Genomic DNA, 18,082 nt, shown 5'->3' with positions numbered 1-18,082 from the left:
CCCCAAAGCCTCTATTCAGATCTTAAACCATCCTTGGATCTCCAGTCTCTTAGACACATTGGGAAAACCGTACAGCCTCAAGGAGCTCAGATTCTGGAATGTTTGAGTGTGGCCAAAGAGAAGTAGGCAAAAAGATAAGGGACATGGAAGAATCCAGTGGGCAGATGAAGACAGAAGCCAGAGAGGACAATGAAGTGGAAGGCTCCTCGCCAAGAATGGTACCGGTCCCGAACATGGAACATCCACCCTGCCTAGGTTAAGTGGCTGCACAATGGCCACCCACTAGGACTTTGATGTTGTTAGGAGCCAACAACAACAACTTCCAGTCTTTCCCTTTCCAGTTAGTCCTCTGTTGCACAGTGGGTGAGACAACAGGCAACTAACCTGTCTTTCTGGCTCTTAGACCTAACTTACGAGGCGCTGGATTTAAGAGTTGGGATGCAGGGCCTCCATGCGGCTTCTGGTTCACCTCCCCTGGGGCAGCTCTGACATCTCTGTGGGGGAAACACATTTGCTGGTCTTAGGGCATGCTGTAGACTTGTAGTCCTCACCCACATTTGGGTCTCCTCTCACTCCAGGCACGTGAGTGGATCATACTTCTGTTCCCCAGCACCGAGGCAAATGGACTAATTCTGTCCAAACGGGATGTGAATGGAAGTGACACACTTCACTCCCAGGCCAAATGATCTAACTCCTCCTGGGAGACTGCATGCTCTCTTCCCCTCAGTGCTCCGCAGCCTTGGGTTCAGAAGATGGGGCTGAAGCAGCCAGTGTGCCAAGTGCTACCTGCACAGGAGCTTTGCCTGGACCATGGCCATTGTGAATGTGTATGTATGAGAAGCTGTTTTGCTAGGCCTCTGAGATTCTGCTACTTCTTTAATCATTTACTGCAGCACAAGCCCAAATCAAGCACGATGAACACACCCCCAGAGCACAAGTGGCAGAATCAGGACTTGAACCCTGAACCCTAACCCAGCGAAGGCCACCAGCTCACTGTTGTGAGGATGAGGCCATGCGTCATGCAGAATCTGGTAAACTCTTCCCGTTCCCCTACACAATCTCCTCTAGAGAGACCTGACTGCCGTTCCCTTTAAAGAGCCCAGATAAACTGCCACACTCAGCCTCTCTCACCACTGTGGTCATTTCGGCTCTCTGCAGTCTATTGCTCTCGCTCGCAAAATTTTAAGCCCAGACTACTTCCGGCTATGCCCCTGGGGGCAAACCGAAGAGGCTTCGGATAACCACTGTGCTGGCTGGTCCGGTCTGCACGCTAGTTGGACCTTGTAGCCAGCTCTATGTGCCCGCCCTACCTCCTGTCACTGTGACTCATCCTCAGATGGGCTCAATCTAGATAGCAAGTGGGGGATGCCAGGGAGGCAACTTTAGGCTCCATCCTGATCCGAAAGGTTCCAGAACCAAACCTATGCCACGGCAGCCACCTTAGTCACTGCAGCTATGCAATCAAAGTCTGGAAGATCTGGCCCTATGGTTGGAGAATGTTTGAATAACTGCCAGTAATCACAGGACAATGACACTCTGGGGCAAGTATCTTGGACCCAAGCGTCTACAAGGGCCAGCAGGGTCGTGGGAATTAAGCCAGCCAGGGGCATTTGCATGTCCCATGAGCTATCTCAAGTAGCAGGATGCTACTTCTGCTAGTTGTTCCCCAGTGGGGATCCAAGGCAAGTGTGGCCCATCCTTGCCCCTTCTTCATTAGCAGCCAGAACTGTGGCTATATGGATCTACATAAAAATTCCCCCAGTTCAAAATATTGCTAATTAAATGAAAACAAAACAATCACAACTCCACAGCTGATGGACGTGGCTACAGGGCCAGAGCAGGCCAGCCTGTCTAGTTCCAGTGAGGAGGGCAAAGCCTGGTGGGAACAATGGGAGCATGTTGAGACAGAGAAGGAAGTTCAATTGATTTGATTTTGGTGTAGATTCGGAATGAAGGCCAGATCCCAACATACTGACAAGTTTGAACTTATAAAGTATTAAGGCAGAGGAGGAGAGGTAGAGAGAAGCAAGGGCGTTGGATTCACAATTCTCAACACTGCAGATGTATAATGAACAGGCTGCTTTACTTCTCTGAGTCCTGGTTTCCTCGTACCAAAAATGGAGAAGAAACGTTAAGACCAGGGTCAAGACAATGTCTGCCGTGTGGCAGGCACCACGTTCACTTCTTTCTTTAAAAGCTTCATGAAGAAAACATCTGATGAAAGCAGCGATTCAGGAAACAGGGCCACAGGCAGTCTGGAGCCCGGAGTCAGAGTGGCCAGGTCGCAGGCAGAGACTGATCGAGAGGTGATTATTACCATGTGGCCTCGAAGCCAAGCCCGTCTCTGGGAACAAGACCATAAAAGTGGCCCTCCTGGCTCCTGCACAGGTAAGGTGATGGACAGGGGGCAACACGCGGTGCCAAAGAAAGCTTGGCTGTGCCATCTCTCCTGTCTGCTTCTCTCCCCTGTCCTGGGAATCCTCAGGGCAGCCAAAGAAGGCAGAGCCTGGGCCCCTCGCCAGTGCTCATCCAGACACAACTTAAAAAGCCTACCCTCAGTGCCAGCCTCAGACACATGTCAGGCCCTGACCTTTGCTGGGTCCCCACAGGCGTCTCACCTGGGTCTTAAATAGCCAATGAATGCCCTCTGCAGAGTTCCAGGCCAGGTTCTGAGCTGCATTAGCAAACTTATCCTCAGAAGGCTGCTTTGCTCAGAGCTTCTGAAAGCTTAGGTTTAAGTTACACACACGATGGGGCTGGTGCTGTGGCGTAGCAGGTGACGCAGCCATCTGCGGTGCCGGTATCCCATACAGATGCTGGTTCGAGTCCCAGCAGCTCCACTTCCGATCCAGCTCTCTATGGCCTGGGAAAGCAGTAGAAGATGGCCCAAGTGCCTGGGCCCCTGCACCTGTGTGGGAGACCCACAAGAAGCTCCTGGCTCTGGATCAACGCAGCTCTGGCCATTGCGGCCAATTGGGGAGTGAACCAATTGAAAGATCTCTTTCTGCCTCTCCTCTCTGTGTAACTCAAATAATCTAAAAAGTTACACACAAGCATTTCTAATTCAAAATGTCCAAATGCATTCCTTGCAAGGAGCTACAGGACAAAAATTAGTTTCTCCTTTCAAAGGCCATTAGCATAGACCCTTGTGTACCTGCTAACTGCAATTAAACTGTCATTAGCAGCCAACATCGTCATCTTTCAAAAAGGATTCCTAAGATGAAAATTACTTTAAGTGGCCTTCCGGACAACCTTGAGGGCTTCCTGGGGCTCTCCCCAAGCCTCTGAGTGGGGACCACATTTCTAACAAGTTCCAGGGCAATCCTGTCAGGGATGCTACGTTTGGAACCACTGTTACAATCATCCATGAAGACGGAGTCCACTCACAGTGCTAGTGACACAGAATGCACAGGCACCTCCACCCTGCCACGCTTTTAATAGAGGCTAAGGCAAAATGACAGCAAAATAAAATAACTCCTGAAACCTTGCTATAAGAGGCACTAACCTACTGAAAGCCAAGAGTTAAAAGAACAAGGACTTGGGGGCGCGGGGGCCACACATGGTTGGCCTTGTAATAGGACACCTGGTTAATATGTCCACATCCTACCATCAGAGTACCTAGGCTTGATCCTGGCTCTGGCTCCTGACTCCAGACTCCTCCTAATGTGGACCCTGAGAAATAGTGGGAACATGGCCGGCGCCGCGGCTCAATAGGCTAATCCTCCGCCTTGCGGCGCCGGCACACCGGGTTCTAGTCCCGGTCGGGGCACCGATCCTGTCCCGGTTGCCCTTCTTCCAGGCCAGCTCTCTGCTGTGGCCAGGGAGGGCAGTGGAGGATGGCCCAAGTGCTTGGGCTCTGCACCCCATGGGAGACCAGGAGAAGCACCTGGCTCCTGCCATCGGATCAGCGCGGTGTGCCGGCCACAGCGCGCTACCGCGGCGGCCATTGGAGGGTGAACCAACGGCAAAAAGGAAGACCTTTCTCTCTGTCTCTCTCTCACTGTCCACTCTGTCAAAAAAAAAAAAAAAAAAAAAGTAGTAGTGGGAACAGCTCAAGTATTTGGGCACCTGCCACTCACATGAGAGACCTGGATTGACTTCCTGGCTCCCAAATTTTGCACCAGTCCAACCTCAGCTGTTGTGGGCACTTGGAGTAAACTAGTAGATATAAGTTCTCTCTCTCAAATAAATTAAATGCTTTCAAAGAACCACCACACAGGAAAAGTCAACAAGGCTTGGGGTTGAGACGGCAGGTTGGCCATTAAGCATTTACTCCTAAACTGGTAACAAGAAACAAGCCAAGGACAAGGGTCTCCAGTAGCAACCGCAGATGCTGCCGAGGCAAAGAACTGGATTTCAAAATCACACCACCCTCCAGGCCTCACCTCAAAAGAGGGTAGGACTTCCTCAGTTAGGATCCCTGAATGTAACTCTAAGGTCTCAATGGTTTTCCAATGTTGGTGAAGTTTATGTCCTCCAGAGGTAAGCTCTGGGCTGCACAGGGATTTTGTGAAAGGCAGTGGATTTTCCAACTGCAGTAGAGGAGCCTAACTGGCTTGCAATCAGCGACAATGAAACTTCCTGTCTAGGAATCAATAGAGCAAGGACATCTAAGGGGTGAAGTATTTCTGGTGGTCTCATCTTCCTTGGGGGTTTCTGCTTTAGGCCAGAACACACATGATGGGGCCAGTGTTGTGGCATAGCAGGCCGCCATTTTGAGTCCCGGCTAATGGCCTGGGAAAAGCAGCAGCAGATGGCCCTAGTGACTGGGTCCCTGCCACCCCTGTGGGAGACCCAGAGGAAGCTCCTGGCTCTGGCAGCACTGGCCGTGGCAGCCATGTGGGGAGTGAACCAGAGGATGGACGCTCTCTCCTCCCCTGGCCCTCACTCTGTAACCCTTTCAAAAATAAAAAGAACACGACATTTCTAGGTTCTGCATGGCTCACACAATACCCAGAGCGAGGACTGTGTCTAGGATGCAACCGGGATAGCTGGTGACCTGGCTTCTAAGCAGAAGAGGCTGGCTTTCTCCCCAACCCTTCTTCTAGTGCTGCTGTCTGGCCTTGCCCTCCTGTACCCGCCAGACTGAGTATTTACCCAGGGGGCTTTGGATCTGGTTCAGCCAGGAGCCCAAGTCAGCCTTCTGTCCAACAACAGTGATGTGCCTACAGTTGCTTCTCCAATCGGATAATGTTCTGTTCCATTTTTAAATCAAGTCATTACTAGCCTAGGCGACTCAGCAGGTATAATACAATGTAAAAAAGTAGAAACTCAGGCACTTTAACAAATGGTCCAGCCTTCTTGAGTAGTGGAAGAGAACTGATGCGGACCCCAAACTGCCTGCCAAAATATACCCGACACAGTCAACTGAGCATTTAGGGGCAAAGGAGGATGAAGCTCTGTCAGCTCTGCCCTGTTAGCTGCCAAACTGAGGTCAGTGTTGGGTGGGCAGGATGCGAGGAGGGTCAGCAACGCTGAGGTGGGGGAGGTGGTCCTCCTTCCCATCGAGGATCTGTGGTCTCGAAGACACTCTAGTTAGTGTGAGAAGCTTCTCCACAAACGAGACTGGGAAGCGTGGCCACCCCACGCTCACCTGTCGGTCTAATGGGCCCTTCTGCAGGTGTTACAATGGCAGTAAAGTTCTGAGACTGGAGAAGGCGAACAACCCACTGCAGCCGGAAGTGGACCTGCACCCACCTGGTGACGGGAATAGACCATGCTTCAGATCCAACTGCCAGCTTCCTCAGGGCGTGGCCAGCCTCAAGCGAGGGCACATGCTGCCCAAAGCATCGCGCTGCAGGGCAGCCCTGACTGAGAGCTATTCAGGTAAAGGCAGAAGTGGAACAACCCTTCGAACAGGAAGGGTACCGTATCAGTCACCACCGAGCAGGTTAGCGATGGCCTCCAGTGGACTCAGTTAACAGCCAAGGACTGAAGTAATCTTTGACCTTATCCAAGGCTTACAAAACAAAGTGGGTTCCCGGGCGCAGCAGCATCACCTGGAGCTTGTCAGAAACACAAGCTCTCCCTCCAGAGCCTGAGTCAGAATCTGCATTCCCCCAGCCGCCCAGGTGGTACTCCTGCACATCCAAGTTCAAGAAACACTGACTTCACGTACTGTCCTCCACACAGGCCAGCGTCGGTGACGATTCAGGGGAGGAAAGGAACTGCCTATTGCCTTCTGGCCACATATACCAGCTCCAGGGAGAGTAATTCCAAATTACACCCACCAACCCTTCACCGCTGCTATACTGTGTGTTGTCCACAGAAATGGTTAACAGAAGGGGAAAAAGGCTCACCTGCAGACACCAGGGGCCCAAGGTTCTGTTGAAACTTCAAAGTAGCAAATGATTTTATTATAAAACTTGTACCATTTATGGATCATTCAGTTTTCTAAAAAACAACCGTGAGAATAAGATAAACACCCAAGACGCACCAGGCCTTGTAGGGCAGGAAGATGCCCTGGGCGGAGCCTGCAACAGGTTCCCCCACCCCGTCTGGGCTTCTGCACACACTCCAGGATTCCACGTTGTCATCTTGTACAAGGCAAAGGAAACTGGCTAGAAGACTGACACGTCACGTTAACTTTAAAGCTATTTGGTGCTAATGATTTGTGCATTCTAGTTTGCAACTCAGACTCAGACACCAAGTAAGCACCACCAAATACCTGCTCCCAGGTAACCTGCTCTGCCATTATCCTTTGACGTTATCTTTGGGGCTGGTCATGTTCACTCACTGTAGCTTTTGTGTATCCCAGAGTGCAAACCCTGAAACCCAAGCACAGTCTCCACGCTCAAGTATGCGAGCTTGCTTCAGGGCAACCGAGGTTGCTGTAGTGTCTCTTTGCATCTCTGTAGTGTCTCCTGTGTGTCAGAGTCGTGTACAGCCGGGCCAGTGGCAGCGCAATGCAGGGGCACACAGTCAACTCCCCGACTGCCCGACAGCTCCCTCTTCCATCCGGACGCTGCCCCAGTCAAGGCTGAAATCCGGAGATCAGTGGTGAGCGTGGCCCATCTCCATTTGGAAGTTGTTCTTTTATGTAACTGAATCCACTCCTTCACCAGAATTAAATGGCGCTTTCAAAAGGTGTCAGGCACACTCTACAAGAGAAAAGACAACTATCAAAATGCCACATTTTGGAAAGACCATTTATCTAACTGCATGTTCCTAAAGGAATTTATAATTAAACTAGAAAAACAAAATGGTTTACACTCCATCGTGGACTCCAGGTTTTCTCCTAGTAGATTTGCACAAAGACAATCCTCTAAGTGAGTGCCTCACTCAGGCCAGTGCTCTTGCCCGGTTCCTTGCTATATTCAGAATGTCCCAGTCAATGCAACTCACACACCTGATTTTTTTAACAATAAACACATGTCTTAAAAAGAACACCAATAGGAGCAGGTACTGGGTGCAGAGTTAGGACACTGCATACTGGAGTGCCCGAGTTCAATTTGTGGTTCCAGTTCTTACTCCAACCTCCTGCTAACATGCACACTAGAAGGTTAGCAAGTGATGGCTCAGTAGCTGGGCCCCTGCCACCCATGTGGGAGACCCAGGTGGAATTCCTGACTTTGGCCTGGGCCAGCCTGGCCATTGTGGCCATTTGCAGAGTGACCAGTGGATGGCAGATCTAATTCCGCATTTCAAATAAATGTTTAAGGGAAAACAACAACAACAACAACAACAACAACAACAACAAACCACCAGTAGAATGAGGGGACAAGGCAGACCCCAGTGGTTGCCAACCACTGATCTCGCTGGTTGTATTTACTCATGGCTTCGAAAGCCTGCAAAAAGCATTCATTTTTGTATCTACAGCCGATTTTCAATATTAATTCCAAATTTAATAACAAAAAGGGTGCTTATAACAAGACCCCCATGGGAAATGATAGTGGGAAACTCAAGTCCTACTCAGCAGAGCCCAGAGCGGCTCTCAGCCCCCTCTCAGAACACAGTGCTTCATGTTATGTTACGTTTGCAAACCTACATAAACTAACGTCCGGAACAGGGACTCGCTGAGGCGACTTCAGACAAACATGTAACTTTCCCTGCTGCACACCACCCAACGCCCCAGCTGGCTTCTAATGAAGCAGCTCTGGCGGCACAGAAAGACCACGCTCCCCGACGCAGGGAAACGCTGTCCGTTGGTCCTCAGTAAAAATGCCGCTCCCAGGAGGCACAGTCTACCCACTGGAAAGGCTTCTCTGAGCAGGTACAAAATCCGATCCCAGCTCCGGCTCCTCCCTTTCCTATCCGTTTCTCGCATGTGTGCGCCAGGGACCGATGCTCCCGACAAGACAGGGTAGCAGACCTTAGGAGGCATCCTGGTTTGGAGCTGGAGGCTCCTGGCTCTCAGGCTCCGGAGGGGGCGCCGGCACCGCTTCTTTCTTCTGGGCCGCCAAGAACTCATGTATCGCTCGTTCAATCTGGGGTCTGAAGATGTGGTTTAGTTTTGGATCCACCACCTGAGAAATAATCCTGTCTACCCCAGCTTCCAACATCCCTGACCTGTGGAGACAAACAGATCACTCCATTACTTCCTTCCTTTCAGGCTCACCTTCTGTCCCAACAAGTGACAGGCAGGCCCCCAGTGAATGCCCTCCTAGGAAGTTCTTTCAATGCATAAGTCACTTGCCACATGGAGTTCCATCCATTTTATTTTCCCGTCTGGGGCAACTCACAATCTGACAATCTCATCCACTGCACCTCAACTTCATACAAAGAACCAAACCAAGCTAAGTGGACTGCCCAACGAACGAGAACGAGTGACGACACGGCAGGAAAGACCCTGCAGACACGGACAGAGCAGGAACCCTGCACGGCCCTGCTGAAGGCAGCGAGCCCGCGACTTGGCTCCATTTCCTTCAACACTTATTCTCTCAGCAGCCAATGCAGCAGCAGCCCCCAGCAGCACTCTGCTTACTGGGCCTCAGATCATGAGGGGAGCTCAACACCTCTGGGAAAATGCAATGAAGGGTTTATTTCAGTGCAAAAAATGTGAAACCCATGCATAATTTTTTCAAAACACATACTTTCCAGGAACTTTGACAACCCCTATGTGTGGATTTCAAAGTTTTTTTGCACCAAGACTGACATCTTTTAATTCCACTTTCCACAAACCTTTTGAAGAACCCCCATACAAGACGAATCAGGAATGAGAGTGGTTACGCCAGCAGTTCAGCATAGCCTTCAACTGTGGGTACTACCTACAGGGCACAAAGGCAACCTGGAAGCAAGCAAGGAAACAAACTGGTTTGAAGCTCCGTAGGGCTAAAATCCAACGGTATTTGGAAAAGTTCATGGAAAATGGAATTAAAAATGGGTTTATTTTGGTGAAAAATTTCTTCATAGTCTGTGAACACACACATGAGAAAACTATACCATGGATTTCAAAACTGATAAAATCCTATTTTAAATTCCACTTTTGGTATTTTTTGAGTATTTTTTGAAAGTACTTTTTGAAGAACCTGCCTACATCCCCAAATCCTTTTGAGAATTTACTGGTCCCTGCATTCAAACACGTGGGGCAGGGCAACGAGGAAGCCTGGCGGCAGGGAACGGCTCACATTCAGAGAGCCCGGGAAACCCCACGAAGGCTCAGACTGAAGCGGTCTCTCAAAGGGTTCCAACACTGAACTACCAGCCCGGGCAGGCGGACGGGTTTTACTCAGCTCCCTTCAGTCTGCGAGTTCTCAGGCCGGCCACGCCTTGGCCTGGGTAAGACTGGGTCCTGCGGCAAGCGGGCAAATGGTGTCAGGGCACAGGAATGGCAACAAACGCAAGAATGCGCTCAGTGACAAGGAAGATGAGAAACAGGCCCTGAAGCGAGACGGCTGAGAGCGTGTCAAGTGCTTCCTGGAATCTGTGGTAGCTAACGGCTAATCGGCAGGAAGTCTAAACGTAAACACGGCACCATTACGAGGGGCATGCTCCTAGAGGGACCACGCATTAGACAGTATTTGCTGTTACAGACGAGCACCACCGAAGCAGCATGGTCAGCGTCAGGCTGAGTGCCGAACAGAACGCAGTCACGCCATCCTTCCAACGTCACCATCTCCTGACACAGAGCCACTGGGCCTTTACTGGATGCAAAGGCTTGGTGTTACAGACTGAAACACCCCCACCCCCACCCCACCACCTGTTGTAATCTAATGTTCAGCGTGATGGCACTATCTGGAGTAGGGGCATTTTGGAGGTGATGAGGTCACGAGGGTGGAGACCTCACGAGTGCAACTCACGCCCTCATAAAAGGGAGCCCAAAGCTGCCAAGTGCTTTCCTGCTGTGTGAGAAGACCTAGAACGTGGCACTGCGCAGCCCGGGGCCAGTGTCTGAGCCCTCCCATGTCAGCACTCCGGTGTGGACTATGGGAAGTAAAATTCTCATGTTGCTAAGCCAGCCAGTCTATGGCACTTGGCTGAAGCGGCCCCGGCAGACCAAGACACCTGATGAAGGAAAGCAGCTCACTGCACTTGGGGGAATACGAGATCTTGTCAGGGGCCTACAATATAAGACAAGATGAACGACCACGCAGTTGAAAGACTTGTTGGAATTCTGGTCATCAGCAGAGGCTGACTTCCTGGGACGCCCTCCACACCGCAGACCTGGGCTACAGCCCCTGGGCCTGGACAGCCAGGCTGAGACCTGTGGGGTTGCACCTTGGTGGTGGTGGTGGTGGGGTATTCTAGAAGGACCAAATCTGCATCTTGAAACTGCTAGATTTTGGCTCAAATGCAAGAATCATGGAGAATCGTCCTGGCATTAAAGCCAAATGTTTATCTTCAGGCAAAATATCCTAAGTCAAAAAAAAAAAAAAAAAAAAGCAGAACCATCTACCCAGCTGGTCCACGCAGAAGGAAAAGCAAGGAAGGGGTCGACTTCCAAGAGGAGAAAGCTCTGTCTGGGGCCAGGGCGTTCTGGAACGTCCAGAAACATCCTGCTCCCAAGCCTGGTGGTGATCAGAGGTGTGTTCTAGTGACCTGTTCTACAGTACTTTTATTTTATCTAATTTTTAGAAAAGATTTGGATGGCAGAGAGACACACAGACAGATATCTCATTCACTGCTTTATCTTTCAAATGCCTGCAACAGTTGAGGCTGGGCAAGTCTAAAGTGAGAAGCCCGGACCTCAATTCAGGTCTCCCACGTGGGCAGCAAGGAGCTAACTACTTGAGCCATCGTTGCTGCCCCCCAGGGTGTGCATCTGCAGGAAGCTGGATCAGAAGCAGAGATGGGTGACAAACCTATGCACTCAGTAAGGTATGTAGGCGTCCCAAGGGGCATCTTTTTTTATTTTTGACAGGCAGAGCGGACAGTGAGAGAGAGAGACAGAGAGAAAGGTCTTCCTTTTGCCGTTGGTTCACCCTCCAATGGCCGCTGTGCCGCACTGATCCGAAGCCAGGAGCCAGGTGCTTCTCCTGGTCTCCCATGCGGGTGCAGGACCCAAGCACTTGGGCCATCCTCCACTGCTTTCCCGGGCCATAGCAGAGGGCTGGCATGGAAGAGCGGCAACCGGGACAGAATCCGGCGCCCCGACTGGGACTAGAACCCGGTGTGCAGGCGCCGCAGGCGGAAGATTAGCCTAGTGAGCCGCGGCGCTGGCCCCCAAGGGGCATCTTAACCACTACTTTCTGTATGTTATTTCCTGCTAAAAGTCTGTTAAAAGGTTGCACAAAGACCCTGAGAATGGCCTCAAAAAATGCTCACTGTGGAAAGTAACAGCAATGTTGACAGCCTCTGTATCTCTAAGCAGCTTCCTACATACTTCAAGATATACTTATTCTGATTTATTCTCTTATTGTCTTGGCCAATCCCTCAGAAGCCAGGGCAAACAAGTTTACAAAACCCAACAATGCGGCGTTCAGCAGGCTTTCCGTGAGGATTGGAGATGACACGCGTAAGGGTAGTGCCAGATGTGTTACCACTTGCTCTGTAAAGGGCAGCTACCGTCCTCCTTGCTGTGCGATCCCTGGGCCACCAGGCTGCTCCCTGGAGAAGGGGCAAAACACCAGGAATCACTCCTGAATGCCAAGGCCAGGGCAGCCTTTGCTGTCATGTTGCTTCCCTAATTCTCAGACAACTAATGTTAGTTTTATTTAAGATTGTAAAAGACTGATTTCAGCAGCCACAAGCCCTTGAAGGTGCTAGTTTGTTACTAATATTTTTAGACACTTTTAATTCTGAAATCACTGGTAGCTTCACAGGAAGTTACAAAGAAATGTACAGGAGGCCACACACCTTCCACCTGGCCAGTCCCAGTGTTAGCCTCCTGTATAACTACAGTACAACAGCCAAGCCAGGAGAACGACACCCGTACAATGCAGACCTCGTTGGGACGCCAGTCACGCCCCGCTAATGGTACCTCCCCATCCCGGCTACATTACAACACGGCAGAGAAGCAGAAGGGGGAGTGCGCATGAGAGGCAACAAGCTCACAAGGCAAGAGATGGAGCAAGAAAGGACCAAGAACTCACACTCTAACAACCCAATCTCCCGGGAACTGATCCAGTCCCATGAGACCCTCACCTTTTTTTCCTTTAAAAAAAAAAGAAACACACACACACACAAAACAAACAAACAAACAAACAACATTTACCTATTTGAAAGGCAGAGTTACAGAGAGGCAGAGAGGCAGTGAGAGAGACATCTTCCATCTGCTGGTTCATTCCCCAAATGGCCGCAATGGCCAGAGCTGGACCTATCCAAGGTCAGGAGCCAGGAGCGTCTCTCAGGTTTCCCATGCAGGAGCAGGGGCCCAAGTACTTGGGCCATCTTCCATTGCTTTCCCAGGCATATTAGCAGGGAGCTGGATAGAAAGTGGAGCAGCCAGGACTCGAACCCATATGGGCTTTACCTGCTACTCAATAGTGCTGGCCCCAAGACCCTCACCTCTTAAGTTTCCATCGCCTCAACATTTACACAGTAGGGATTAAACTTCCAGCACATGAACTTTTGGGAGCTGAGCCACCCAAACCCTAGCTCAGCTGTATCCCACGAGTTGTTTCCTGGAAACACCAGCACAATTAGGATACCTAACTGTACCAGACGGCGCCATCGCAAGGTTGTCCCGTGATCTCCCTCATGCCACACTCCGCTCCCCTCCCTACCTACTGGCAACCCACACCTAGCTCTCCAGCTCTATCAGCTCATGAACATGACAAACGGGGTCACACACCGCGCATTCTTTAGACACCGGCTTTCTTCATTTGGCATGGTTCCCTGATAGTCCTATTTTTAAAGGGAAAGGCTTCACAATCTTTTAAATATTCCAGGAACATAAGTGCCGGTGCTGAGAGCTAAGGATTCTGAGATGAGAAAAAACTGACCTCGGGGCAGCAGGTTCCAGAACCAACCTCCTTTTATGCCTGTGGCACCAGAAAGTCACGCGGATGAGCTAACCACCGCGCCTTCCTTCGCCACGTTCAGTTCATTGCTGGCTGCTAGTACCCTCTAAGGAGGACCGAGGCGGGTCCAGAGACTTTATACAGAACTCACGTCCACTTGTGAGCCTGAAGGTACAGCTCCTCTTGCCCAAGACCCAGGCGCTGATCCTCATAAAACTCACAAATGTTAGCATACACTGAAGACTTCACAAAGCAAGAACCCCGTCACACAACTTAAAGAACTTGAGGCTCCCAGCAGAGGCCTTCGTGGGCCGGATAAACCAGCACGAGTTTCAGGTAAACGCTTTGCCTACTTTAACCCTAACATCCATGAAGCAGGAGACGGCGCATGCCGTTATGGGACATCCAGCACGAGCGACCCTGGCCACAGAGCGACTTCCACGAGCTCCTGTGGCCGCTGCCCGGGCCGCGGGGACTCTGCTTACTTACTGAACCACGCTCTGCCTCAGGCCATTCCGCAACTGGTTCTTGTTCATTGTAGGATTCCACTCTTGCTTATCCAGATGCGTGGACACGAAGTTATCCACTTTCTGCCTCAGGTTTTGGTAGGCTGGCTAAAATGTGAAGAAGAGGGGGTGAGGTCAGAAGGTACAGGGACCAAGGTGCTGGAACTCAGTCACGGGGAGTGCTGCCTCTCATAGAATCGGTCATTTCCAAGTGTAAACGCTTCCACTGTGACTATGAAGATCACCCCTCGGCACCGGCAGCCGCGATCTCACGGATAACACATGGACCTCCCTGATGGCGGGCGGGCCCGATGTGTGCCTAAGTATACACAGGTTTCAATTATTTTCAGGGGGTACCAAAACAAACTTACCTTTTGGCTTCATTTTTCCATGACCTTTCAGAAGTACCCTCACAGTATCCCCTTTACTTTTCAAGTAACTCTACGATGGAAGGCACGGGGTAGTTCCTGCTACCCACCGGAGTGAGACTAGAAATCTAGGCTGAGAAATTAAGTAACTTGCTGAAGTCCAAGCACGTGGGCCACCGTGAAAGACTGTGGTGGAGCAACATGTAAGCTCCAAAGAGGTCAAGAGGCCCTGGCTGGTCTCAAGTGTTCTAGATCCACGCAGGATAAGGAGACCAAGATTAAAACTGACCGGGTAAACACAAGGAATGCACACGCTAAGCTCCAGGGCCCTCTGGCACTATTCCTTGCTCCTCCCCTAAACAGCTGTCGGAGACGGCCTGCCGCATAGCACGCCCCTACTCGCTCCCCCCCACCGCCGCCATACTGGTTTAGGACGTGACCTACTCTGGCCAGCTGTGTTATCTGGCTTGGCTCCTGTGCACCAGTGACCCTCAAGCAGAGGGTGCTGGCAGGAGGTCCTGCCCCTATGGGCTGGAGGCCCAGGATGGGCACATGTGCACAGCAGGCCTAACCCAACTGACAGCCTGGACCCAGGCCTGGGGAACCTACAGCAGGCAGCTGGGCCCCCCAGCTGAAGCCCATCTAGATGAGCTGAACTTTGGCTGACCCGCCGCCCTGTCAGCGTGAGAGCAAATGCTTGCTGTTAAGAGCCCGTCTGCATTATTGTGGCAGTTTGCTAACAGGACCATGAAACCGACAAAGGAACCGACAGGCCTTGACTTCTGAAAGGCCGAGAGAGTGCGCACTTGTGAGTGCTCTGTGTCTGTCTCTCCACTACATCTGGAGAGAGGAAGGCAAGAAGATGGGTAAGGAGTGAAATTCAGATTTCCACCTACTATCTGCCTGGCACCTCTTTTTCCTGCTGTGTTCTCCTTCTCACAAGGTCGGGCAGCTGGTGCCATGTTCTCCTGGCCACAGGGGTGGACACCGGAGCCAAGCTAACACAAGGCAGACCTGCCTGAGGTGTTTTTGAATCAGTGCTGAGGGTCCCTTTCTAGAAGGAAAAGCCGTAAAAGGCAACCATGAGGCAGTGGTGAGCAGATGGATGACTCCACCCTGCAGTCACAGAGACACAGAGAACAGGCATGAGACTCAGCCGGTGTGGCCAGCGGCCGTGCCAACGCAGTCCTTAGCCGCAGCAGTCCCATCATTCCCTCCTTCCTTGGGTTTCAGGAGACATCAGAAACGGCCCTTTGCCGAGGAGTCAGAACTAGATTCATCCTGGTACCACACCTTCTACTTCTAGAAATAACTCAATGGGTCTGAAACGAAGTATTTGCTGAGAAAGGGCAGAGGGCAGTGAACATCACCACTGGACAATACAGAATGATCCCGTCTGTTCCAGAAGTCCAAGGAACTACTTTACTGTTCTGTGTATCCTTCCTCTACTCAATCAGCTTGCTTTGGACGCACTGCAAAGCAAATAAGTGACCTGTTCTCTCTTCTTTCCCCTGAGGACTCTAGAATTGGCCTAATGAGTTCCCAGGTGATGCCGATGCTGCCGATCCAAACAACACACGTTAAGAACCACTGGCCTGACACTGGCCAAGGTCTCAGCTAAGCTCGGCCTGCAAATAGACTATCTTCAGAAGGAAAAGCATTAGCAAAAGGTAACTAGGGTAACTAGCTAGGGTAACTAGCAAAAGCAACAGCTTGGGAGGGGCAAGGCGGAAGGCTCCAAGAACTGGATTCCCCAGGCTTTACCATCACGTGCACACACTAAGCCCCACAGAACCTCATGGAACAGAAGAAACATGAGTGGAGAACTTGCGACAGAGAACTCAGGAGTCCTGAGTCAGGTGGACGCTGTTAGTGTATGAGACCCTTAGACATCGTGTTGCACGGCTCCCACTCCTGCTTGGGGGTTTTCACCTGGGAGGAGGCCAACAGGACACTGACAAGATACTGGCTCGCTGGCTCAGGGTCTGCTTTCCCGCAGGGACTCACCTGTCCCGCATCCACAGAGCCAAATGCATTAAAGGACAATAATCGTCAGGTCTTTCCCTATCTTTAAACATCCAGGCTTAAGCTCACAATGTTGCTGTGAGGTAGGCAGGCTCAGAGGAGAAGTTGTGCTTTCCAGAAGCCCGGTGAGTAACAGAAGCCTCCCAACCCTATGCCCAGTCTCCTTGGGAGAAACTTTTTTTTTTTTTTTTTTTGATAGGCAGAGTTAGACAGTGAGAAAGAGAGACAGAGAGAAAGGTCTTCCTTTTTCCGTTGGTTCACCCTCCCAAATGGCCGCTGTGCTGATCCGAAGCCAGGAGCCAGGTGCTTCTTCCTGGTCTCCCATGCAGGTGCAGGGCCCCAAGCACTTGGGCCATCCTCCACTGCCCTCCCGGGCCACAGCAGAGAGCTGGACTGGAAGAGGAGTGACCGGGACAGAATCCGGCGCTCCAACCGGGATTAGAACCCAGGGAGCCGGCGCCGCAGGCAGAGGATTAGCCTAGCGAGCCGCGCGCGGCGACAGCGGGAGAAACTGTGAAAAGGGAGACGACGAACACTCCTTCAAGGACTGTACGACACCACAATACTTCACTGAATCCACGTAGAAGTGTGGCGGCATCTTCCTGGGCGACCGGCCGCTGGCACTAGGATCTACAACAGGCACCCATCTTTAACTTCATTCCATGATGCAGCAGCAAATAAGGGTGCTGTTTCCATTAACAGCGAACCTTAATTCACCTGCGTACTAAAGCCTACATGTCACTGAGCTGGCGACAAGGGCCATGACAGCGCACTCAAGCCCCCTGAGCAGAGACTGGGGAGGCGGCCTAAGCATTCTGGCACAACTTCCTGGCTTTGGTTTGTTCTTGAGGGGCCTAAAGCTGCTCCGTCTTGGGGAAACCAGGGTGTAGGTTCCAAAGTCTGTACTGAACCCCCAGGTTCAGAGAAGCGACTGCTAGCAAGCGCCCGGCTGCGAGCCGACCCCACGTGTGCAGCACAGAGACCTCTGCACTGCCCCAAGTGGCGCAGCAGCTCACTGCTGAGAGTTGTAAAGCTCTCTTGTTTTGCTTTTGCTTCTGGACAATCGAAGCTGCAACCTCGACGGCCTCACGCCCAGCCCCCACTCCCCGCGGCCCGGGCGGCTTCAGCTACCTTGGTGTCCACGTCGGCCAGGCAGTCCCGGCGGAAGCTGTCAAACAGACCTCGGCTCTTGAGCTGCTCCACAATGAGGGCGATGAGCTGCGGGTCCCCGGGAGGCAACGAGGCCGGGTTGATGGGGCCGCCGCTCCCGCCGGCCCCCGACGCACCCGTCGCGGCCCCGGTAGAGGCCTGGCCTGCTCCGCCGCCGCCCACCGCGCCCGTTCCCCCGCCGCCGCCGCTGTCCGCCATGCCTGCGCCCAAGGCCCGCGGAGGATGCCAAACACGCGACAGAGGGCGTGAAGTGAGTGGAGTTGGAGGCAGACGCGGAGGAGGGTGGCGCCAAGGAGGCAGCGGCGGTGGCAAAGGCAAAGGCAGAGCAGGCAGGTTCAGAAGCTGCGGAGACGGAGGTGGACGCTGCAGAAACCGCCCGCGGCGGTCCCGGCGCGCTCCCGATGGCGTCACCCTTTCCCTTTGCATTGTGGGGCAGGTGGTTTTCTGCAGCCATCCCCGCCATTCTTATAGGCAGAAGGTTTGTCGGAGAAAACTACAACTCCCGGCAGGCTCCTGGCTGCAGCCGCGAGTTCGCGGGGCAGTGTGGGAATTGTAGGCTCAGGTCGTCAGCATTGCGGCCACCTGACTGGCCTTCCCCGCCCGGTCTTGGCAGCCTTCCAGCTAAATCAGAGCTTATCAACAGTGCCTGATTATAGGAATCAGCTGTAGAGCT

General features: G+C 52.0%; 1 protein-coding gene across 2 annotated transcripts; it reads right to left on the bottom strand.

The window, feature by feature from the left end:
• Nucleotides 1-6,304: 6,304 nt before the first annotated feature.
• On the bottom strand, nucleotides 6,305-17,795 carry BOD1 (biorientation of chromosomes in cell division 1). 2 transcript variants are annotated; one of them, XM_062188672.1, is made up of 4 exons: nucleotides 17,371-17,795; nucleotides 13,830-13,954; nucleotides 8,312-8,508; nucleotides 6,308-7,100 (listed from the first exon to the last, which is right to left on the bottom strand). In XM_062188672.1, the coding sequence occupies exons 1-3, from the start codon at nucleotides 17,605-17,607 to the stop codon at nucleotides 8,313-8,315; spliced, it is 558 nt and encodes a 185-aa protein (XP_062044656.1). In that variant the 5' UTR covers nucleotides 17,608-17,795; the 3' UTR covers nucleotides 6,308-7,100; nucleotide 8,312. The 2 variants fall into 2 exon arrangements, with proteins under 2 accessions (XP_062044657.1, XP_062044656.1); XM_062188673.1 differs by lacking the exon at nucleotides 8,312-8,508 and having other exon boundaries at nucleotides 6,305-7,100.
• Nucleotides 17,796-18,082: the final 287 nt, after the last annotated feature.

Source organism: Lepus europaeus, chromosome 4 (genome assembly GCF_033115175.1).
Source record: "Lepus europaeus isolate LE1 chromosome 4, mLepTim1.pri, whole genome shotgun sequence".
Lineage (NCBI taxonomy): Eukaryota > Metazoa > Chordata > Mammalia > Lagomorpha > Leporidae > Lepus > Lepus europaeus.
The sequence above is the reverse complement of the archived record's forward strand: the minus strand, read 5'-3'. Positions and strand labels throughout refer to the sequence as shown.

What these genes read in the sequence shown, in the direction of transcription:
- BOD1 (XM_062188672.1), bottom strand. Translation starts at nt 17,607, where the DNA reads ATGGCGGACAGCGGCGGCGGCGGGGGAACGGGCGCGGTGGGCGGCGGC. An exon ending in TGGCCGACGTGGACACCAAG is followed by an intron (nt 13,955 to 17,370) that starts GTAGCTGAAGCC and finishes TTCACATTTTAG; the next exon opens with CCAGCCTACCAAAACCTGAG. An exon ending in CTGAGGCAGAGCGTGGTTCA is followed by an intron (nt 8,509 to 13,829) that starts GTAAGTAAGCAG and finishes TTGTCTCCACAG; the next exon opens with GTCAGGGATGTTGGAAGCTG.